Source organism: Acomys minous, assembly GCF_964271855.1.
Source record: "Acomys minous genome assembly, chromosome: 5".
In the NCBI taxonomy this organism is placed as follows: Eukaryota; Metazoa; Chordata; class Mammalia; order Rodentia; family Muridae; genus Acomys; species Acomys minous.
Genome location: NC_140494.1, coordinates 33,094,981 through 33,119,407, shown reverse-complemented (window position 1 = coordinate 33,119,407; position 24,427 = coordinate 33,094,981). Strand labels below are relative to the sequence as shown.

Sequence of the window (24,427 nt, the reverse complement as noted above, 5' to 3'; positions counted from 1 at the left end):
CACACACACACACACACATACACACACACACACGGAGGGAAGGAGGGGCCACAATGGAGCATATGATACATATCACATTGCAGCTCACTGAATAACTGAATAACGTTCTCAGAGTTAACCACGCTTCAACCTCTGCACAGGTGGTTTCATGTCATATGCTTTTCTTTCTTTCTTTTTTTTGGTTTTTTGAGACAGGGTCTCTCTGTGTAGCCTTGGCTGTCCTGGACTCGCTTCTTAGACCAGGTTGGCCTAGAATTCACAGCAATCCGCCTGCCTCTGCCTCCCAAGTGCTGGGATTAAAGGCATGTGCCACCACGCCCAGCTGTCATACGCTTTTCATAGGTTGAGTGTTTACCCATCAAGACATTGGTGTCCTGTGTGGAGCAGTTGTAACCTTTGAAGTCAGAACACCATCACATGCCCAGAGCGGTGTGGTAGCTGACCACTGGTCCTGTTTGTGGTAGCTGACCACTGGTCCTGTTTGAGCCACTTACTCCCTTTCAAGTTAGCATACTTGGCGCCGTACTGGTCCTGAGGCTTTCCACACAGGGTCGATGGAAATCTTCCATCTCTACTTCGTGGGGATCTAAATCACTCCCTCAGACTACTCTGCCCTGGTCCGTGGGCTCTTGCTTCTGTTAGCCAGCCATAGTTTCACCGGGTGCACTGTTCAGTGTGGTTCCCCAACTTGTGGGTATCACGCCGTAGTTGTGGACCTTGCTGGTGATCAGCCAGCCAGATGAACTGGGGCCGAGGGATGGACATGTTTGAGAAATGAATTGTAGCTGGGCACGCCTGCACGTGTGTGTAATCCCAGTACTTTGGGAGCAGAGGCAGGAGGATCAGGAATTCAGTCATCTTTGGCTATTTATCGAAAATTGAGTCCAGCCTGGGCTATGAGACCCTGTGTTTAAAAACAATAGAGGGGCCAGGCATGCCTTTCATCCCAGCACTCGGGAGGCAGAGGCAGGCGGATCAATGTGAGTTCGAGGCCAGGCTGGTCTACAAAGTGAGTCTAGGACAGCCATGGCTACACAGAGAAACCCTGTCTTGAAAACGCCCCCCTCCTCCCCCCCCCAAAAAAAAGCAATAGAGAGGTAGGGCAGGGAGAGAGTGGGACTAAGTATCAGGGGGTTGCCTGTCTGGAGAGGGCACTTGTAGGGAGCTGAGCTTGAGAGGGTCCCTGGAGGGCTTCTGGGGCTGTACTCTACTGCACAGGAGTTCTGTACTGACCCACTTCCACAGGGGTCCTTGTACCTGTGTCTGTTCACTCCAAAAGGGCTCCAAATCTTCCCAGGTATCTCTTCTGTGCTCACTTTGGGGATGAGCCTAATAGGGTCCCTGTTGAGTCTTGGTACTGCACTGCGGGATGCAGTCATTGGGTGACTGAGGGCTTGCCCTCAGGGACCTGTTCTTTTTATTTATTTATTTATTTATTTATTTATTTATATATTTTTTTGATAGCCTTGGCTGTCCTGGACTCGCTTTGTAGACCAGGCTGGCCTCAAACTCACAGAGATCCGCCTGCCTCTGCCTCCCGAGTGCTGGGGTTAAAGGCACGCGCCACCACCACCACCGCCCTGATGGGGCCTGTTCTTAACTGAGAGGCCACTTGTCTCCCTCCCAGCAATGCTTCCCCATCTTTCAACAACCAAGGGTGTTCTGAGGTAGGAGGTCACTGTCTCCACCTAAGGTCCTGCCGGTCTGGGGAAACAGGTGATAGCCCTCCCCTGTTTGCAATGGATAGCTCCTAGAGGGGTGACCGAATGGCCTGAGCAAACTACTGCACCTTACCCCCTACAGGACCTGGAGTTAGCTGTATAAGGGGCCGTTCCTGAGTGGCCCATGGCCCCCTCAAGCTCCTTTCTGGCACAGGGCAGAAAATAGGCCGTGCTGGGCACGATTGGGCTTTCACAGATTCGGCTTTTCTGAGTCGGTTTCAGAACGTTTTATTCTCATTGGTAGTATATGCAAAGTCCTGTAACTTTTGCATCCCAGCCTGGCCACTGGCCTTCCAGACCTCGTCCCTGACTGAACTAGGCAAGGCCTTCCTGGTTGGCCCTGTTCCACTAGTTGTGAGCGGCTCTAGTGGTGCCACCTGTGTTTCTATTTGTCCATCTAAAACTGTTTTGGGTGACTCCTTGCACCTGGGGGCTATGGCCTTTTGTGAGATGTGTTGGGTCTCTGAAAATGGTAGGGAAACGCTCTCCTACAGAGCGACACCCCAAGCCTGCCCCGTAACATTTTAGTTCAGTTCTCTCCTGATGAGCATTTGTTTCTGGTTTTTCAAGAGTCTTTCATTGAAAATGTACAAGGTCCTGAAAGGAAGATCTGTTATTTCCTCCATGGTGGTATTCTAGAACTCCTTGCTCAGAGCTTCTTGTCACTGTTACCCTGGGAATTTACCTTTCCTTGGAGCCAAACCTAAGGGAGGAAGTGCCATCCTCCTCATTGGGCTACAAGGGTTCCCCAGGTTGGGTCGTGGGACACCCTTGCAGCAGGTACAAAGAGCCTGGGGATTGGCAGGCCAAACCAGTGACATTCTTGGGTGGGATTACTTACCTCCCCCCCACCCCCCCCACCCCCGCCCCTGTCCGGGTGCACAACTCTTCCTGACTAGCCATGGATCATTCGTTGGGCCAGGGTCCAGATCGCCAACCTCGGTAGGGATGGTGAGCTGCAGACAGGCTGTGGGGTGGTGGGAGAAGAGCCCCACGTGAGTTTGGAGTGAGAATGAGAGAACTGAAACTGAGGAAGTGGTGAGTGACCAGCTTTGAAGGGCGGGAGGCCACGGAGCCTGTGTTGTGAGTTGGGGGGAGGGGAGGACGCGGTCCTGCGGGGCGGGACTGGAATCTCCTAGGTGCTGAGGGAGGTCTGCTGCTGTGGGCAGTTCATTAGGCGGTGGCCTCTGGGGGCTGGGTTTGCGGGTGTGGAGTCCTTGAGGATAAGGGATAACAAGGGACTACGGCTACATGGGCGGAGTTGTAGGGGCGGGGCCTTGAGGGGGCGGGGCCATCTGGGAAACCGCCCGGCCCCGCCCCGGGCAAACTTTTCCTGGGCCGTGGGGGCGGGCAGGTGAGGTCACGTGGCGGCCGGGGCGGGCCAGGCGGACCCCGCCCCTACGCCGGAGTCCCGCGGCTGCTACGGAACAGCGGGCGGCGTGTGGCTGCGAGGCACAGCCGAGCCTAGCAGAGCCATGCCCACGAACTTTACCGTGGTGCCTGTGGAGGCGCGCGCCGACGGCGCCGGGGACGAGGCTGCTGAGCGCACGGAGGAGGAGCCGGGGTCCCCGGAGAGCGCGGATCCTGCCTGCCCTACGCCGGGTGAGCTTGGCGGCACCTGCCGCGGGACAAAGGCAGAGTCTGGGCCCTCTTGCCGCCGCCGGCGGGCCGCACTGGCTTGTTAGTTGGCGGCGGCTCGTAGCGGGGCGGTGGGAAGGGGTCAGGAGGGCCAGCCGCTGCCTGCTTGCTTTGGAGGAGTGACCCGGGACCGGGAGAGGATTCTTGGGCTGGTGGTTTGTTGGTCCTGATCATTCGATCTCTAGAATCCACTTCCCTGCTTCTCGCTCCGGCTACAAGGGGAGCCCCACTGCATAAGTCTCCCTGTTGGCCTGAGCTGCTCGGTCAGCCCTGGGGGCGCGGTCTTTACCTCTTTGCAAATCTTGTCTGGATCCCGGAGGCTGGAGCACCGGAAACTACTTGGTCTGGCAACTCTGACGGGACTAGGGAGGAGTTGCAGAGCTGGTGGAGGTACCTATGGAAACGGCAAGGCCCAGGTGCCTAGGTGGCACCTAGGAGAGCTTAAAGTACAGACCCCTGGGTGGGTGGTCTTACTGACTTACAGCTTCCTCTGGCCAAGTTTCCCTTTGCTTCAGGAAAGGACTGCCCAGGGCGGTTATCCAATAAATTCGACTAGGATCCCAGATCTGCCTCCCCTGACCTTGGACCAGCCAGACCTCCCCGGGATCTTAGAGGAAGGACAGAGGCCTGTGTAAGACTGGGGAGGGGGCTGTGCTCTGTGAGCTGAGCGCGGGCTTCTCTTCTGCGGGTCTTTGTTCCCTGATTTGGAGCTCTCTGGCACTTTCACTTTCCGCGGGGTAGGGATGGGCCTGGGAATCACCATCCCTTCCCCAAGCACCCAGCTTCCCCTCTGCTGATGGCAAGTCACCTTGTACTGGCTGCTGCCTCTCTGTTTCAGCTCTCCTCTAGACCCAGATCCTAACAGGCCCTTGACTCAGGCGGTTGAGGTGAGAGGACCCAGCACAGAGCCACAGCTGCAGCTGGCCTTGCACAATCCACAATCCCCCCCCCCCCCCATGTCTCCCATTGGAGACTCAGGCCCCAGGCTCTGGGTCTGGAAGGAAAAGAGGGTGCACTCCTCAAGAGATGGATTTTTCGGATGGCCTCAGAGCTTCTGCTGCCCAGTGCACAGGCAGGAAAAGCCGTACTTCCTCTGGTCACACTTTAGGAGCCTGCAGACACAGGCTAGGCGTCCTGGGCCGGAAGTGGCCTAGCCCAGGTCAGCAGCCTGCCCATCTTCACTCTGTGACCCTTTCCATGGGGTGCTGGACTGTCGAGGCTTTCTCTGCATAGACAAAACATGGTACGTCCCAGGGCTGCTGCCCGGCTAAACTCATTCAGTCAGTTGAAAGGTGGAGGCAGAATCTAAGAAGTCCAGACTCAGTGTCCGGCAGTCAGGGAAGTGTGGAGGGTCTGCGGCATTGCAGAGACCCCCAGAGTCTCGCCCTGACAGCCCTTCCTGGTGCCCAGTGGCCCGAGGCAGACAATTCTGCATATCTGCAGACGTCCCATATGATTACTGTCTTAACCAGAGGTAATTTTATTCGGTTCATTTCGTGTTCCCTGTACTGTCAGGGCCCTCAAGTGGTGCCTGAAGTCAGGGCTGAGGATTCCGCTTCTAAGTAGCTATCAGGGTTCTTACTGCTTGCACATGTTTAGACTAATAGGAGGGCAAGCATGTGCTTTTAATTTATTAATTGTTTTGAGACAAGGCCTTAATGTAGCCATAAACTCGGTAAGTGGCTGAAGGTGACCTTGGTGATGATCCTGGTGCCTCTGCTGACTGCCTGTATTACTGTAATGTGTTGCTGGTTGGGATTGAACCAGGGCTTGGTACATGCTAGGCAAAGTCTCTGTCTCCTGACTGAGCCACATCATGAGCTTTTTTGCTTTAGTGACCCTTTTTATGGCTCAAACTGAACTTGTGTGCCCTGGCTGGGCTCATGTAGGACTTGCAGTTTGATGTTCTGTTTTCACTTCATGTCCCTATAAAGATGGTTTTAGAAGCTTCAGCCGCTGCACCTTGATGGGGGTGAGCGCGCTGTAGTCTCAAGTCCGCTGGGGTTTTGTCCTGATTTCTAACAGCAGCTGCAGACCCCAGCCAGGGGTAGGAAAGGGACCGCACATGTGGGATCTTGGTGGGAAAGTCCTAAATAGGTGGGAAAGCGGCTTTCCAAAGGTCTGCTGTGTGCATCTACACTATGTGTGTGGGCAACAGGTCAGGGCCAGCTTGCCTGATCCCAGGAGTCATCTTTGTGCACTGTAGCCTTGTCCTGCCTCCTATGCAGATCCCTTGGTAGTTCTTGGAAGTGCTGTTTTCTGGACATGTCTCGTGGCGCGTTGCTTGTGGTGAACTTAATGGGAGACCTCATTAGGTGTGCCTACAAAGATCAGGCTGCAGTGGAACTGGGGCCTCCTAGGCCATCCCAGCTTACACAGCCAGAGTCTTTGGGACCAGAATGAGGGGCTGGCGTCTGTCTAGTCTGTCTAGAGACCTCCTCAACCTATAAATCATGGCTCTAGGGAGCCCGCAGCCCTCTTGGGCCTGCTGCAGCTTCTATCCCAGGGAAGTGGGTAGCAAGAGGATAGGAAGTGGACCTTCCCCTGGGCCATACAGCAGGCTGAGCCTTTTTCTTCTTTCCTTTTTCCCCCCCACCAAGACAGGGTTTCTCTGTGTGTCCTTGACTGTCCTGGACTCGCTTTGTAGACCAGGCTGGCCTCGAACTCACATCGATCTGCCTGCCTCTGCCTCCCAACTGCTGGGATTTAAGGCATGCGCCACCCCACCGTCTGGCGGCAGGCTGAGTCTTAACCTTGACCTCCTCTGTTGCTGTGTGACCCAGGCAGGGCTTGGGCTGGCAGGTTAGTGACAGAAATGCATTTGGCCTTCTTATCTGGCCCTGTATGAGGGGCCAGCCTCCCAACCCATGTAAGTGAAAATTGTTTGGGCAAGGAGAGGGGCAGGTTTGGTAAGTGTGACACCACCCACATTTTGTTTCCTCAGTTTCTGAGCTTCTGCTTCCCACTCTCTCAGGGTCTGTCCCTTCAGCACTGGGTCTGGAAGAAACAGGGATCACATCCCTCAGCCGTTTCGTAGGACAGAAGTTGGACCTGGCTTTTACTTATTGAGATAGATTCTTCTAGAAGTGGAAAGGGCACGTGAATTCTTGGTGTTCTGTTGGAGTATGGTTTTTTGTTTTTGTTTTTTTTTTTGAGACAGGGTTTCTCTGTGTAACCTTGGCTGTCCTGGACTCCCTTTGTAGACCAGGCTGGCCTCGAACTCACAACCATCCGCCTGCCTCTGGGATTAAAGGCATGAGCCACTATGCCTGGCCTGTTGGAGTATCTTAAGTGAGTCGAGTAGGGAGGATATTGCTTGGGGCCAGGACACTGCCTATCAGAGTAGGGTATCATTAAATCTCAAGACCTTATGGGAAGCCCCTAGTGAGGTGCCCCAGGCCTGGGAAAGTTGCTTCCTCAATGGGTACTTCCAGGTTTTACTGCACTCTAATTGCTATCTGGTGCCTCTTCCACTCTGGCTCAGATCTGCAGGCCTCTTTCCAGGCCTGTTGCAGGTCCCCTTCCAGATTCCATCCACGTGATGTCATGCTCTGTGGCTGACTTCATGCTAGTCACCTGGGGACTTCTTATTTCCCTGTGTAGAGGTGACCCTGTCCCCTGATACACTGAGGCAGTCCTGCGTCACCTTTGTCCTGTCTGGGCGTTGAGTGTAGTCTGGGCAGTGGTATAGTGTCCTGTGTGTCCCTCAGGGCTGCTGCTGACAGGAAAGGGATACTCTGCCCATTTGGCCATGGGGGGGGGTGCGGTGTCACAGTTGAGGGCGTGAGGATTCAGAGAACAGTACCGCTAAGAAGTGGACTGAGCACGAGGCTTCAGGCCCTGCCCCCACTAAGGCTAGGACAGGAATTCACAGCCTCATACCGGGATTTTCAGGACCAGGATGCACCATACTGGTGCTGGAGATCCAAGCAGGGCCTGGTGAATGTGGCACTTACGCCCTCTTGCCGGGAGGCCTTGAAGGGGATGCTGAGCATGTGAGCACAGACCCTAACACCTTGTTGGGAGTTCTTAAAGGTGGGATTGAGGGTCATTTACAGAGATAACATTTGATGTGTGTGGAGTCAGAGTAGGAGGGGAAACAGGCTGTTTACCTTTTCAAACCAAAGTTGGTGCTGGGTTATTATTGGTCAGTGGTAGAATGCTTGCCTTGGGTTTTGATCCCCAGTATTGTAGGACAAAGCTGCACAAAACAGGTGGAGGAAACAAAGGTGAGCAGGTGACTGCTGGGAACCCAGATGGCTGTATGCTGTCTTACTTCCTGCCAGCTGTATCCAGTGCGACAGGCACCTTCCCTTAGGAATCATGTGTTCGTGTGTGAGCATGCATATGTGCACATGGTATTAGGCATTGCCGTTTTCCTTCGTCAGACTGCCCGGTGAATGGCTTGGCATCACTCTTCCTGGTCCTTAAGGAGTGTGATGAGGCACCTGTATATTCTAAGTGTAGGCTCAATTTTCTTAACCAATATTCACTTATAACCCAACTAACCAAAACAATAGGAAATGAGGATTAAGGAACACAACAACAAAACCATAAGGATGTCAGTTCTGAGGAGCAATTCTCCTTGCATAATCAGTAGGATTTCTTCTGTTGGAACCTGGAGTAACCAGAACCTGTTACCTCAGCAGGAGCCGGAGCCCTGAAGCCTTCCCTCGAGCGGTTCTCTCTAGGAGCGTCTCGAAGTGCAGCGATGAACAGCCAGATCTATCCAAAGTCTCCAAAAAGCCCCCTCCTCTAGTTCTGGGCTCATTTATATATGTCCTCCCAGAGTCTGTTCACAGGATCTTTTCAGCTGGCAACAATCAAGCTCCCGCACGAGGTGGTTGGTCTTCCAGTGGATTAACATCACCTGTTCTCTCACGAGACCGTTCTGATCCCGTACTTGGGATCCTAAAAAACAGGTTTATCTCTCCCTCATCTAAGTGTGACTCTTTCCCCAGCCCTCCCCTACCCCCTCTAAATTTTATTTTAATTATGGTGAGGGCCCTTCTGGGCCTGGAAATGTGTCCTTTTCAGGGATGTTGCCCAGGCTTCCTGACTACTCTGCTAGGTGGATGTCTGAACTGCTCCAAAAGGTTGAAGAGACAGGTCCTGTGTTGAAGGGCTCTCTAACGGTCCTACATAATACCGTGACCCTTAAGTCCAAGCAGACTTGGGCTGTCTGGGCACTGGGCATTGCAGCAACATTGATCTAGAAAGATCATCTACTAAGGGTGTGTCCCTCTTGGGCCTGGTGCATCTCTGTCCAGATGATTCTGTGCCTCATCCTGGCACAGTCGAAACAACAGATGATGGAGAGTGAGCTCTGTGGGGCTGGGTGTCCAGCGGACACATGTAGGATGCTGGAGCAGGGGGAGAGTGGACATGTATTCCCTGTGTGAGGGCCGGATAGGAACCACGCACCATTAGTGACAAGCCAATAGTTGGGGTCCAGAAATGCAGCCTTATAGCCTTAGAGGACATGAGAAGGGCCTAGGCCGAGGGTGAGCCTAGCTCTGGATGGTGAGTCAGGGTAGCCACGGGGTGCTGAGTTGGCCACGGGGAATTCCTTAGGAAAGATGGCCTTGAGCCTGCCAGGTGCAACCCTGTGTACAAGTGCGTGCATGCCACAGGGGCCGAGGCAGCTCCCGCAGAGCAGGGCTCACGGACTCTCTAGCATGGAAGAGGCTTCCCCCAGAAGGAAGCCAGCAATGGGTAGCCTTGCTGAGCTGCTGGACTGTGTGTCCTTAGCGTATTATTCCACCCGTTTGTGCTGGGTGTCGTCCCGTGGAGTCGCCTGCTAGTCCTGCTACATCCCAGGGGTAATCTAAGAGCTGCTTTGGGTGTTAGACTTTGGCTGCAGGCATAGGCAGCCACATGCAGGGACACAGTGTCACCTTCTGATCCTGGAGAGACACACCCCCGCCCCCTCCATTTTAACTTTCATCTGGTACACAGTTGTGGAACAGCACTAGGGACCATGTTACTCTGCCTCCGTGAGCGGTGCTCATAGATTCCGGGGCTTTCCTTTAGGTAGACGACCTCAAATGTCCCTCGCTTAGAGTCATATAGCTTCTGGTGTACCTGACCTGTTCTGCGCTCAGGAAGAACACTCAGAAAGAGGAGGTGCCCAGAGAGGAGAGAGGTTTTATGGTGGCACAGTAGCTGTTTACCCAGGCAGCCCTGGAGCTCTCAGCAGTATCTGCCTGGATGGGATTTTTGCTGCACCCCAGCAAGACTTCTCAGACCCCAGCAGGCATGGTGGCCACATCCACCCTCAAGACCATCTGGGCGCAGTCTCACTGGCAGCCTGGCTGGCAGTGAACGAGAAGAGGAGGTGGTCAAGGAATGAAGAAGTCATTGCCTCTGCCCACTGGATGTAGGACCGCCATTTAGCAGACTAGATCTGACCCGGAAGTGTCATGGGCAGGCCTGTGCTTCAGCGTTGAGGGGCAGACATATCGGGCCAGGGCCGAGGCCTCCTGGGGCTTTAGACAGTGGCTCCCTCTTGTTAGCTGTACAATTGGGTGCAGTGTGAGGTCAGACACCCAGGAGTATAAATGGGGAGTACAGTGGGCTAGGCTGCCTGCAGCTCCTCTTTCTCTCTCATCACTAAGCCCCCGCCTTTGCAGGCCTAGAGGGCAAAGTTTGGCGGCCAGTGTTAAGCATTAACCACTGTTCCCAAGCTCCCATGGTGAGGCCCTGGCCAAGTGGCCGGGGTGGAGTTCCGTCATTTGGAGTGACAGCTGCACTGGAGTGTGAGTCCTCCTGGGCTGGGCCTTCCAGAGGGAAGACTCCTTTACGTAGAGGCAAGGGAGCCCTGTGTAGACAGGAGTGGGTGACACGCAGGAGTAGGGGGATAGTCTTGGGGCCTTGGGTGGTGTGAGGTAATGCTGACTCTGAGTCCCCACTAGGGATCGATCAGTCATAGGAAGCTTGCTACCTTCCTATTAAGAAAGGAAGGAAGCTGCCCTTGAGGGTAGGGTCTGGGCTGTGCAGAGAAGCCTTCCACTTCTGTTCTATAGCAAGCCCACCTTGGTGATGAGGCTTCCAGCCTCTATTCATGTGTATGTCCATGCTGGGTTTGGAGGTTCTGCGCATGTCATTTTGGGGGTCTCTGCGTCTGAGTTGCTGAGTAGGCACGTCAGATGTCCTCTTTGGCTGGAGGTCTCAATAGAATTCATGTCCCTGCTAAGTAAGGGCCTGTGTTGCTGGTGCTGGTATTTTGGGGTCTAGGATGCTTGTAGGTGGGAGAGAGGCCTGGCTCCAGCAGCCAGTCGCTAGGGTACCTAGGCTGTTTCTTCCTTCTTGGGTAGGTTTGTTTTAAGAAAACCATTGGGAGCCGGGTGGGGTGGTGCATGCCTGTAATCCCAGTACTCAGGGAGGTAGAGGCAGGAGGATTGCTGTGAGTTTGAGGCCAGCCTGGTCTACAAGGCAAGTCCAGGACAGCCAAGGCTACACAGAGAAACCCTGTCTCGAAAAACCAAAAGAAAAAGAAAAAAAGAAAGAAAGAAAGAAAACCATTAGGTCAGGGTGTAGAGTTGGGCTGCTGTGCTAGCATATGACCAGGTAAGGTCACTTCTTGATCTGGTATTTTCAGAACCACACAAGCTGCTGACCCACAGCCCCATGAGGAAAGGGTCTTCTAGGGAGGAAAAAAGGTGGCCCCAGACCTATGTTTTTACAGTTAGACACACTTTCTCTTTCCTGCTGGTTTGAGCGGCTCTAAGCTTTCAGTGCTGGGGCCAGGGAGTTGCCGTCTCTGTCCTTAATGGTAGCCTGAACTCCTGTCTTAGATGCCTGTCCACCTTAGGGTGACCCATTTCTGAAGATGGTAAACGACTCTTGAGTTTCTCTGTGTGCCTCAGTTTTCCTCACCAGGGCTTGGCCTCTTACGAAGGAGGCCACGACCTCTCGTCTGTTGGCCCATCCTTCTGTGGGTCTCTGGCGCCAGCAGCCTGGGCCTGGCTTTCAGCGAGGCCCAGGAAACATCTGATGGTCACGGTGGAGGGCTGAATGCTCTGGAGGTCAGAGGAGAGAATGCCAAGTGGCTCTTGGGTTTCCCTTTTCATTTAATGGAGGGACTTGACCACAGCCCAGACTAAGCCTGTAACTGAAGCTGCCCTTGGGGAGGGTCTAACTGGTGTCCACTGGGGACACTGATGCAAGCACAGGCCCCGACCTCCTCTGCTTTGTCCTAGGTATTTGGGGATCAGCGTAACCCTTCTCAGCCTCAGTGCTGCTCTGGTCTCCGGGGAAGACAGGCTGGATCATGGCTAGCACCAGCCGTGTGACATGGGATGTTGGAGAACAAGGTCACCAGAGGCTCTTTCCTGAAGGGCAGGGCAAGTCCCGGACACTGCTCAGGCAGCTTCTAGGGCTGAAAGAGTGTAGTTATGGTGTGTCAGGCTCTGACCTCCTGGCTGCATTGGCTGCATCTCTGCATAGAGCCCCTCAGCGTGGCAGGCTGTAAAGTCCCTCTGTCTCTCTGGGTTTTAGTCTGGTTTGGATGTTAGATTTAAAAGCCCGTTGGAAGGGATGCCTACCCAGGCTGCCTTGTAAGTGGACATACAGAATGCCAGTTTTGGGGCACGTTTTGGGGCTAGTCCTACATGTCCCAGGGTAGGAGGAGGTGGAATGGGCTTGCGGCATCATTTGGGCAGCCTTGCTTTGCCTGCTCCCTGGTCCCCCAGATCTTTTTAGTGTTCCTCTGAGAATTTTTGCTTTTCTAAACCGTGTGAGACACGTGGTGCCGCTGAGTTGGGGTGAGCAGGAGAGCGGAGGGCTATCTGTGCATGTTTGTTTGTACAAAGTCGCAGGGTTTCCAGCCCTTGCTCATGCACTTGGTTCTGCTCAGACCCGGACTGCGCCTATGGAGCCTTGTGGAGGGATGTGGTACAGGGGCCCAGAGAGGCTAGGATGCCACCACTCAGCGTGTGGGTGATGTCAGGGCAAATGTTCTTCAGCCTGTACATCTGCAGCTCACCATCCGTGCAGTCTTGAAGTTAGGGGTGTTGTTTTGCAGGAAGAAAGTGGGGCCGGGCCTGAGTGCAGAGGAAACACTCAGCCGCTCACTTCAAAAGTTCCCACACTGAATCAGGGTGACGGAGAGGCCAAGTGGGGCCTGAGAGTGTTGAGCAGGACTTGGGGCAGGTGGGAAAGGGCAGGGCCTGTTCCCTGAAGGACAGCGGCCCTCTACCGGACCTCACTGTCCTGGAAGCCTGAGACGGGAGACAGGGCTTAGAGGAATGTGCATGGAAAATGCCACGAGGAGTAAGCGGACCTCTTGGGCTGGAGTTGTGGGTGGTTCTTGTTTCTCAATATTTCCTTTGTTTTCTCTTTAGAAAGTGTTGTTCGCTCAGCCAGCAGTTTGCTGTTGGAAGTGGAAAGGCTGTCAGCTCAGGGCCTATCAGTCAGCCTGTGGTTCGCTCTCATCAGCCTGTGTGCTCTGTAGTCTGTTCCACTGGCCCGGATCTTCAGATAATCTGGAACACAGTCAAGAGCCAGTGGTCATTCTTTGATTTTTTTTTTTTTTTTAAAGGGCCCTGGAGCTCTGAAAGACATTCTAGCACATAACCATTTCAACAGCGCAGCCACCAGGGTGGTTGTGTGGTGCTGTTCCTAGCTCGGGCCAGACTGTTCTTAGGAAGCCAAATAGCACCTCGAGGTTACCAGGTGGGACTCCGTTTTGTTGTGAGTACTTAGTAGCCAGCCTTACCAGCTAAGCAGTTTGTCCACCTCTACCCCCAGGCCTCTGCACAGACTGGGTTCTCTGTGACCCATGCCCCATCTCCAGGGTTGCTAAGCTAGGTAGACTTTCCGCCTACACTTGATGGCAGGAAAGGGAGGAGGCTGCTGGACTTTGCAGCCAGCTCTACTGGCCAGCCTACTCAGCCTACCAGGGGATATGGCAGAGTCTCAGAGGTTGCTTTCCACCCCCTCCACTGGGGGATTGGTGGTAATACCCTGGAACCCTGCCCCAGGAAGAGTGGGGGTGTGAGGAGGGCAGTGTGTTGACTACAGTCACGGAAGAGGCCATGCCAGGGTCATGCTGTTAAGGTCTGGCTGCCTGGGAATGGGTCTCAGGGGCTGCCAGGTTGTGCCTGGCTTCTCCCTTCTAAGACACCACTCTGCAGGGAGCAGGCTGGGAGTGGGGATTCAGCTTGCTGTCCTGGGGCAGATCCTGGGCTGTGGGCCAGCAGTGACTGGGTACTGCTTGGCTATGTCTATGAAACTTGGCTGACTTTCCCAAATACCTGATGCTTATCCGGTGGAGAGGTTGTCTCCTCCCATGCCCAGGACCCTGGTCACCTCTGGCCTGTACACACACCTCTCTTACAAGCACGGTCAGGTTCTCTTGAAGGGACAAGACAGAGTTCCTGAAGCCTGTAGCCCATAGCCCCTCCTTCAGGGGGACCCGAGAGACTGACTGCAGCTACAGGAAGGCATTTTGTTATCTGCTTGCTAAAAAGGGATGCTGCGTTTGCATGCCTTAGAGGACTCCATTAAGATATATTTGAGCCGGGCGTGGTGGCGCATGCCTTTAATCCCAGCACTCGGGTGGCAGAGGCAGGCGGATCATTGTGAGTTCCGAGGCCAGCCTGGTCTACAAAGTGAGTCTAGGACAGCCAAGGCTTCACAGAGAAACCCTGTCTTGAAAAACAAACAAACAAACAAACAACAACAACAAAAAAGATGTATCGAGAAGCTAGACTTGAGGTTGCCTCTGAGGACAAGGGTCTTAATGAGAAGGTGTTTGAGGGGTTTCCAAGTAGAAGATGAGTAGGTACAGATCTGCTTTTCCATAGGTGAAGTCGTCCAGACAGAACCTTAGCATGGTAACTTTTCCAGGCATTGTGCTTACAACTATCTCTGGTCATGTTTGTGTCCTTTAAAATGCATCAGGCTTCAGCTGGCCGTCTGTGAAGCAGGGACAGCCTACAGTTGGTGGGCGTATATGAGCTGCCATCCCGAGGCTAACATAGGGTTGTCCCCATGTAAGATGACAAAGTGGAAAACTAAGGTGAAGCTCTTTCTCCAAGTTGAAACACACTCTTGTAGCCTTCATAGTAGAAGTCAGAGTTGCTAGGGTTTTGTGCAGCTTATAACATCCCTTCCTGAAGAAGCGTTTGATCCATTTGTAAGAAAACTCCGTCATCTCTGAGGGCCCAGAACTGGCCCAGACAGTATGGGTTATTTTGGGAGGCCTTGGAGTGGCTTTTCCTTGTGAAGACCTCCAGCCTCGGAGGATAGATGGGCTTGTGGGCAGCGTCCACACAACTGCTGGACCTTGCGGAGTGAGTGACAGTGTCATGTCATAGACAGGATGTCCAGAAACCCTGACCATCCAGGTCAGAAGCAGGGTGTTTGAGCAGATGGGTCCTGTAAAGCCCTGGGGGCTTCCAAAGTTGGCAGCTGTTGGGGTGTATGAGCAGGAGCTAGGCTTCCCCAGGTCCCAGGTAGGAAAGATATTTCCAGCCTGACATCAAGGTGGGATTGTGAGGCTGTGCTGGCCCTAGTCAGCACCAAAGCATCATGACAGCACCTCTCCCTGCTGGGCTGCCAGATTCTGGAGGGGCTCTGTCTATCGATGCCAAGGTGCTAGGAGTTTTTTTGTTTGTTTGTTTTGTTTTTTTTTGTGTCATGTATGTCTGTGCCATATGGGCATCTGGTGCCCATGGAGGCCAGAGAGGGCACCAAATAGTCCAGAACTGGTATATATGGATGGTTGTAAGTCACCTTGTGGGTGCTGGGAATTGAATCCTGGTCCTCCAAAAGAGCAGAGTTCTTAGTGTCCCAGACTTCCTCAGGCTATCTCGTTTCTCATTTCTGATAACCTGATAGTCCTGGGAGTGAGGTCAGGCATCCTGGAGATCCTCTGCAGAGATTGTTTCACATCCCCCCCCTGGGTCTGTGTCTGGGAAGGAAGGATTCAGGGGGCGGATGTTTGTCTTCTGGTATCATATTGGGTCATCCACTGTCCCATGAATCAGCGCTGTTGAGGCCCCTCTACACTACCTTCTCTCTGGGTATCTCCCTTAGGGAGTTGCCTGTCCCTGTCTCTTCACTGAATTCTCCACAGTCAGCCTCTTTAGCCTTTGTGAAAATTTGTGTAATTTTTTTTCCCCCAGCAAATGACATGAGACTTAGGGACACTGCGCTGATATTCTGTCACTCTCTAGTTTCTGTTCAGGCCATCAGCCCTTGGAACGGTCCTTTGCTGCATCAGCTGGCAGGCTGTGGGTATTACACCAGGGGTAGGCTCTGGCCGCAAATGGCAGTGAAGGATTCTGGAGCCACTGGCTGCAGGAGACGTCTGAGACCCTTAAACGTGCATCTTCAAGGCACAGGATACAGATGTCAGAAAACAACGAGGCATGAGGGGCAGGGCTCTTCCACTTGCATCTTTTGGGAACCACCAGTTGTTTCTTTCTAGGGGTCTGGCTGGCTTCCCTTCTTTTTGAGGTTCTTTGCTATTTCTGTGATCAACTCGGCCCTAGTTTTTTATATATGATGTTGCCATTGCAGGCACCAACTCGCTTGAGAGGCTTGACAGAAGTGCACGCCTTCGTGAGGAACTTCCATGGCGGGTAGCACCCTCTATCTCCTCAATGCTTTAGGTACTTTCTTCTGTGTACTAAGTCTTTTGGGTCTGTGTGCTCGCAGGCTGTGGGGGGCTTGCAGCAGATCCGTGACAGCTCAGCCACACAGACTTCACCTTTCTGTTGTTTTCTGTGAGCAAGGCTTGCAGGAAGAGAGAGGGTCCATCCATAATTCATTTGTTCTAGTCTAGATTTTTGACTGAAGATCCTTGTTTTGAGATCTTATTTGTCATTTATTGTTTCGTGTTTTGTGTGTGTGTGTGTGTGTGTGTGTGTTTTAAAAGATTTATTTATTACATGTACAGTGTTCTGCTTGCATATACACCTGCACACCAGAAGAGGGCACCGGCTCTCATTTATAGATGGTTGTGGTTGCTGGGAACTGAACTCAGGATGTCTGGAAGAATAACCAGTGCTTTTAACCGCTGAGCCACCTCTCCAGCCCTATTGTTTTGTGTTTTGTTTGTTTTGGTTTATGTTTTTTGAGACAGGGTTTTTCTGTATAGCTCTGGCTGTCCTGGAACCCACTCTGTAGACCAGGCTGGCCTCACAGAGATTTATCTGCCTCTGCCTCCCAAGCACTGGGACTAAAGGCGTGTGCTACCACTGCCCAGCTATTACTGTTTTTTAAAAAAAGATTTGTTTATTATGTATACAGTATTGTGCCTGCATGTGTGCCAGCAAGCCAGAAGAGGGTGCCAGATCTCACTATAGATGGTTGTGAGCCATCATGCTGTTGCCGGGAATTAAACTCAGGACCGCTGGAAGGACAGACAGCGCTCTTAACCGCTGAGCCATCTCTCCAGCACCCCCAGCCCCCGTTTTTGTGAGACAGGGTTTCTCTGTGTACTTCTAGCTGTCCTGTGGACCAGCCTGGCCTCAAACTCACAAAGATCAGCCTGCCTCTGGGTGCTGTGATTAATGGTGTGTGCCACTGCTGCCAAACTTTGTCATGTTTCTTTCTTTCTTTTTTTCCACTCGAGATAATGTTTCTCTGTGTAACAGCTCTGACTGTCCTGGAACTCTCTTTGTAGACCAGGCTGGCCTTGAACTCACAGGGATCTACCCACTTACACCTACCCAACACCCTGCTTTGTCATGTTTCTTGGTTTTTGTTTTTTTGTTTTTTTGTTTTTGTTTTTGTTTTTTTTTTGCTTTTTTGAGACAGGGTTTCTCTGTGTAGCCTTGACTGTCCTGGGTTCACTTTATAGACCAGGTTGGCCTCGAACTCACAGCAATCTAACTGCCTCTGCCTCCTGAGTGCTGGGATTAAAGGCATGTGCCACCACCACCCGGCTTTTGTCATGTTTCTTAATGACAAAAGCAGTCAATAGAGATAGACACTGTGAGGAAAAAAAAAATGGGGGGTGGGTTTGAGTGACTTACGCATCTCTGCCCTTGTCCCATCACCCACCCTTACAGACCCAAGCTATCTTCAGGTTGTGCCATTCTGTCTCCCTGCTCTGCATTTAGAGAGACTACATGGCTTTGCAGTTTTCTAAATTCTGATACCTCTCAGCCTTTCAGGGTCCTGGGCTCAGCCTGACTGTGACTTCCAAGTGAACCATTTCCAATTGTTCCGTCATGGAGTAAATGGCAGGCTACTGCTGCCTGGGGGGGAAACAGACAGGTTTTTTAAAAGTATCTCTGTAAATGAAGGAAGTTGACCACTTCTGATTCTTAAGTATGGAGGGAGGGCTAGCTTTGCTAGAGAGCCTGTGGTCTTGTGACCTGGCTACATCTTACCCACAGGTGAGAGAGTCTGTCTGCCTGCAGCGCCCAGGTGCCTGGATTTTCCTCCTAGCTGGTGATGAGGCCTGTATTTAAGTGCTCGGCTGGCAGTGGATACCTGACCTAGTGTCCATTCCTCATGCCATCCCTCTGCCTCCTTGGCAGCTGTATATTCATCTGTCCTCTACCCAGGATGCTTCTGGTTGTTATACATATGTAGTCTGATACGCACATACACACGTGTGTGCAATGCATGTGTGTGTACACACACATACACACACACCCACACACACACCCATGTTGGAGGAGGTAGTGTACACACACACACACACACACACACACACACACACACACACACACACGTCTGAGGAGGTAGTATATATACACACACACACACACACACACACACACACGTCTGAGGAGTTAGTATACACACACACACACACACACACACACACACACACACACACGGCGGAGGAGGGCACTACCTCAGGTGAGCAGCTTTGCCTGTGCGGGGGACCATGAGGGGCTTGTCCTGTATGAGGGCTCCCCACTACCAGCAGCACTGCAGTCAGAGCCCCTGGGTGTGTGGAAGGATTGGCTGAGAAGACCTGGCGACTCCTGAGCTCTGAGGGTGTGCTTGAATCAAAGTTTCCTTTTATGCAGACTTTTAAGTGGTAACATATCCTCCCAAAATTTATGATTCAGATTTGTTTATTTAGATATAAAAGTAATTAGGGGAGATCTGAAAATGAACAATCATCTAGATGACAAAATGGCTCATGGTGCTTTCCTTTCAGGCTAATGCAGGTGCACTTCTCAGGTGGAGGTACTCACTTTTGTAGACCAGGCTGGCCTCAAACTCCTAGAGATCCGCCTGCCTCTGCCTCTGCCTCCCAGGCGCTGGGATTAAAGGCGTGTGCCACCACACCCGGCAAGTCTATGATTCTTAAGTATCTCGTGACTCTGGTAGAATTAGGAAGGGAGGACCTTTGGATGCTCTCTTGATGCCCTGTGGATGAGGTACCATAAGCACTTCTCGACTGTTTGGCTTAGGTGTGAGCCCAGCTGTGATGGAATCTCTTCGTATCTGCCCAGCTAGGGCACTTTGCAACATATGCTTGGGCTTTGATGATGGGTGTAATCACCCCCGCACCCCCCCAGTCAGCAATTCCCTGTGTGTAGCTTTGGCTGTCCTGAACTCACTTTGTAGACCAGGCTGGCCCTTGTACTCAGAGAGATCTGCCTGCCTCTGCCTCCCTGGGATTACATGGGTGCGCCACCTCACCTGGTAAATAGGTGTATCTTTTAAAGAATTGGTGGAGTTGTGGTCTGTGACTGGGTGTGGGGGATGGGGATGGAACTAGAGAGAATGCTGTGGTTGAGATTGCAAGCTTACAGGATTTTACCGTAGTCCCAACTAGGCTTACTAAAATTCTGATGATGTGTTTTGGTGTCTTTAAGGGGTGGTGTTGTTGTTGTGTGTGTGTGTTTCTGTGCTATGAACTCATATATTGCTTTGATAACTGATAAAATGAAAAGTCAGCTGTGTATGAGCTACCACAGTGAACGGCTGTCTGTGAGCCAGGTTGAAGCCTGTGTCATGTCTACCTCAGTCTTCCCAGCCTTTGTTTGCATCCAGGCTTAGCCGCCTCGACCATCCTGTATAGCCATCCCATTGGACAGGCTGTTTAAATATCTAGTCCTCAGCTTCACAAGTGTCTGGCCACCTCATTAGTACAGGGCACCAGTGCCGCCTCTCCCCAGGAGTGTTGGTCGGGCTGTGGGAGTGGTGTTTCCTTAGAGGAGTGATCACTGCTATACCTTACACATCTGGGCAAAGGGTCAGATAAGAATCTTGAGAACACAGCTATGACCGACTGCTCAGGATGGCGTTATGGCTGTCCTTTGTGAAAGACCTAGGCAGTGGGTGGGTGCCAGAGGGATGGCTTCTGAGTAGCTTTTGCCCTTTTGTGTCCTTCCATGTCCTCCCCCCTCTCCCTGGAGACTGGCAACCTGAGCCGCACTGGAGGTGAGCACCAGAGCCTTTGTTCAAGGTCATGAGCTCGGCTCCATCTTAGCATCTGAGGGAGAATCTGAAACCCTGTCTCCTGACCCCTGGAGGGTAGATGGGTTGAGTCACACCCTGGTCCTCTGTGTCCTCAGAGCTCGTGACACCAGGGCGTATTGTCTGCAACTTAACAATGTAGACCAGGCTGGCCTGCAACTCACGGAACTCCTATCTGCCTCTGCTTCCCAAGTGCTAGGATTAAAGGCCTGTGCCACCACATCTGGCTTCTTTAAAACCTGATAATACTTCATTTCCACACACCAGAAAATTGTAAGAATACAATTGGCCTCCGCTCTCTGCATGTGACATTTCTCCATGATGAAATAGTCTCTTTCCCTTTCTCCTGTGTCTGTCCCTCACGCATATATTTGTTCCTAAACTGAATTGTTTGAGAGTATGCAGAGAATGTAAGGTTCTTTTGGGGGCATAATCTCCCCCCCCCAAAAAAAACACATTTTCTTTCAGGATCTCTATAGCGGTTACCAGGTGAGAGAATTAATTTTCACACAACAGAGATCTTATTTGAGTTTCACCGTGTTGTAGCCTTGTGATGTCACCACAGAAAGCCTGCTGTCTTCCATCATTCTAGAATTTTCCTGTCTGCCTCTGCTGTCTAGGCAGCGGGAACTGCAGGCTTGTGTCTGTGGGTCTTACAGTCTGGATAGTGGCATGGTGGGAACACCCCACTGATACGTAGGGTCAAGAGTACTTGCTTTCCAGCTACCCTTGACTGTGATGTGATAGCTGTGATCCCTCAGTGACTTAGCTGGGCCTATCCCACTGGACTGTGTACCTCCCACTGCCTCCTAAGGCAGGTTCTTTTCCTAGCCTGACTATCAGTCTACACACCAAGGTGTCACAGGAGGTCTCCATGGCTCCTGTGGCCCTCAGATGTCTATGTGTATCTGTGCTCCAATCAGCTGATGCTTAGATGGCCTCAGAAGTGGTCATGGGAGACCATCCACATGGTGCCTCTTGACTTTTGACATGTCACTGACATTTCCTGGTTACATTTAGTCTTAGTGTCCATCCCCCTGCCGTAGCCCTGTAGTTGATGGCTCTCCTGAGATGGTCTAAGTGGAAAATGAGCTTAGCAAGTCAGCTATGGGTACTGAGTATGCATTTTGCTAATAAGAGTGTCCACCCTGCTTCTTGGCCTGTTAGAACTGACAGAGCTAGGAAGCTTCCAGAAGCGTGTGCATGTGGGTAGCATGTACACACACCCTGAAAAGCCCAGAGTTTCCATTCATACTTCAGTTGTGTCACGACCTCAGTGATCATCTGGCCCTCCCCCTCCTGGATGGGGGCGGGGGAGGAACTGGCCTCCACTGTCCACAGTCTACTTGAGTGTTTGCTAAATTTATATCACACTTATCAGAAGACCTGGGATGCTCTGGTGTGGTTTACTCATATTCTGTGAGGAAAGAACTTAAGAATGAGGATTCTGTGTTTGGTTGTAGTGTTTTGGGTGGGTAACATAGTTATGTTGGGTCAAAGGTTATTAAAGGTAAAGTATTGCCTCAGGACCTCCAGGACCAAGTTCTCAGCACAAAGGAGATTTATTTGCAGGGAATAAGAGACAAAGACACGAGATAGAGGGTGAGGGAGAAGGGGAAAGGGGCAGTGGAGAGGGAGGAGGGGTATTTGTCCCAGAGGACAAAGGACTGCCTCTGGAAGAGAGGAGACAGATGGTGGTCCATTGGCAAATGGAGGTTTATAAAGTTTACATAGGAAGAAGGCCCATAGCAGGATGGGTTGTCTAATTTTAATTGGGCATGTTAATTTAGGTGCGCCAAAGGGGCTTTTAGTTGCTGGACTTCAGTACTTTGATAGCTGGACCTTGGTAGTCAGCCTCAGGAGGAGGGATTGACCAAACACAGGAAAAGACCCTGCTGGCAGAGAGAATCAGGGAGAAGGGCAAGGCCTGCCAGAGCCACGCTCGCCACACTTGAGCTGGCCAAGGAGACCCGTCACCTTATGCCTCTTCCCTTTGAAGATTTGAGCTACACTGCTCTGCTGTCTCTCAGCCGGGGTCTCTTATACCTGATAAGTTTCTGTCTTGCTGTGATACACCTCTCCTGCGTCCGTCAGTGCCATTTCATCTGTCACTCGACTGTCTTGTATCTGCCACATGCCATAAGATTTGAAGCTGGTGAGGTGAGGAGATCCTACACTGGTGAGAGTTGACAGTACGGACTCTGACCTCCAGGTGGAGGATGCTGGTCTGGTGTCTGTGTCATGGCAGGTATGGGTTTGTTGGGGAGCCAGGGAGCTTGTGCCTTGGCCTATAAGCCTTCGCTTGTACGAAAAGCTCTGCATGGTTATACAAGGGTGAGCATGTGTGCACAGGTAGACACACCTCACGCTGCCCCCAGCTTCCCTAGTCATCCAGTTAAAGGACCAGTCAGCCATATTTTCAGCTCCATTCTACCGAGTGGCATACAATCCTATCCCCTCCTATTTGCTCTGAGGTCCTGATGTGAGTGGAACTTGAAGGAAGTAAGGTCCTCACTAGGGAGCATAGGTCGTGTGTACAGAACGCACAGGGCATGATCTCTGGATGGGATATTGTGCCTTGCTGCCTGTATCCCTCTGCATCCTCAGAGCCCTTGTCCTATCTGTGACACTGCAGAGAGGCATAACGTGGCTGTGTTTTCAGCCATCTGTGCTGCCCCATGGATTCTCTGCAGAGGACTGCCATCAGAGGTCTGTTCCTGCCTTACTGCGGTTCCTTGGTGATCTGGGGGAGGCTAAGGGACACTAGGGGGGCTTGTAGCATTTAGGTGAGTACTGGTGAGGGAATTTCTGATTAGAACAAAGCTGCTTGTGGGCTGTGGGCCCTAATGAAGGTTTCTCCCTCTGCTTTGGTTTAGCATATGTAATCAGATGCCACATTGGGGGGTGGGGCAGGGCTAGTTAAATTCAGGGCAGGGCACAGCGCTTTGCTGTGTTCTTTTGTTCCCTGTCCCCATGACCCTGATTATTGGGGTTAGTTATCAGGGCCTGGGTCAGGTGTATCCTGAGACAGAAAGGGTCAAGTGAGCTTCAGGGACCTGCGTCAGCTCCTTCGGTTCAGGTATTGTTCCAGATTGCTGCGAAGCCGGGCTCTGAACCAGCTAATAGGGTAGGAGGTGTGTGTGGGTGTGTCCGGAAGGCCAGCATAATCCCATTGGGATTTGAGGAATTTGAAATTCAAAGCTGCCGTCCTCTCTCAAAGAGGGTTTTAGTCTTTAATGGGGCCAATGTGTTTGTGAAGATGTTGGCTTTTAGGATAGTTGTCCCCAGAAGTGTCACGTGCGCGTAATTTGTAGGACTTGAAAGGGGACATACTGTAACGTGCTGTTCGCCAACTGGAGGCTGTTCAGAGTTCTTTTTACCTGGTTCCTCCTTCCAGGTTGCTCACGACCCTGCTCCCAGACTTCTCCACCCTGTGCTGCTGGCCCAGGGAATGCTTAGGAAATCAAGGCTTTGGTTCCAGACACCAGCACAGGGGGCTCAACCAGTTACCTCAGGAATCACGTTCTGGTCCTCGTGAAGCCCTTTGGTTTTTGTCATCTGAGGTTCTGAGCCTGAGTCTTACTGCTTGAAGGTGACCTAGGCTCCAAGAGGTCACCCACCAGAGGTTGCCTTCAGCTTCCTTCCTTCTCCAAAGGTGCTCCCTTTCTGCAGACCCCTGACTGCAGTACATCGGGATCCCTGCTTATCTCTCACTGGATGCCACTTGTCGCCCATATGTCCTTTGTGACTGAATGTCTCCATTCACATGCAGCTGGAACATGAGGGTTCCAGGCCATGTGCCAATAATGGCCTGGGTATTCCCTGCTCAGGAAGCCAAACCCCCAAGGTGTGGTCTCTTCTCATCCCAGGCTCCGTAAGATTAGGCTGGTTACTGGACCTGCCTGTCAAGGGCCGTGAGTGTCCAAGGCTCTCTAGACATGTAGAGGGAGCAGAGCTGAGGTTCCTCCTGCCTGGTAAGGGTAGCTGGCTCCCCTGTAGGGTACTAGTGTGGACCACAGTGTAGGACCTAACCTGTTGGCATCACCATGTCCTCCACCCCCTTGTTGTTTGTCAAGGCTGCTCTTGATTTTTTTTTTTTTTTGGTCCCTTTTTTGCCACCCCTTGTTCTTACTCCCCAAGACCCTTGAGGCTCTGTGTGGCAGCTCTCTACCTTCCTTATATCATTCCCCTATGTTTGAATGTAGGCCCCTAGACCATAAGTTACTGGGGCTCCAGAGAAGTACTGCCCATCTTCTCCCATGAAGCTCCCCTTTGTGGGACGCCCCCTTTTGTGCAGCATGCTTCCTGTGGTAACCTCCGCATGTGATCCAGCTCGGTCTAGGTTTGTAAGTGACCAGATAGTGGGTACCCAGCTTTGCTCTCAGCTCCTGGAGGTATTAGTAAGGCCACATTTCAGTATGTGTCTCAGTCTCATCTCATGTGTGAACACTGAGGCAGAGAGGACTAATCTAAGAACCTGGCATCATGAGGCATGCCCTGTGTGGCAAGGGCAAAGGAGTGCCGTGGAGACACATCTCTGTCAGGACCCTGACACAGGAGGAGTTAAAATACAGGGTCCCATTCCTACAGACTTGGCCACTCCCTGGCTCAGGGCCTGCGTGGTGTGGGGCTGGCTGTGCTGGAGGGTTGGGACAGAATCATGTTGA

At 52.2% G+C, this 24,427-nt stretch overlaps 1 protein-coding gene across 1 annotated transcript in view; it reads left to right on the top strand.

The window, feature by feature from the left end:
- Positions 1-3,082: 3,082 nt before the first annotated feature.
- SLC12A7 (solute carrier family 12 member 7) overlaps positions 3,083-24,427 on the top strand; it is a 53,310-nt gene continuing 31,965 nt past the window's right edge. The window contains exon 1 of the mRNA XM_084781633.1: positions 3,083-3,323. Coding sequence (XP_084637759.1) covers positions 3,197-3,323 — 127 coding nt within the window. The 5' untranslated portion in view covers positions 3,083-3,196. The remainder of the gene's footprint in view (positions 3,324-24,427) is intronic.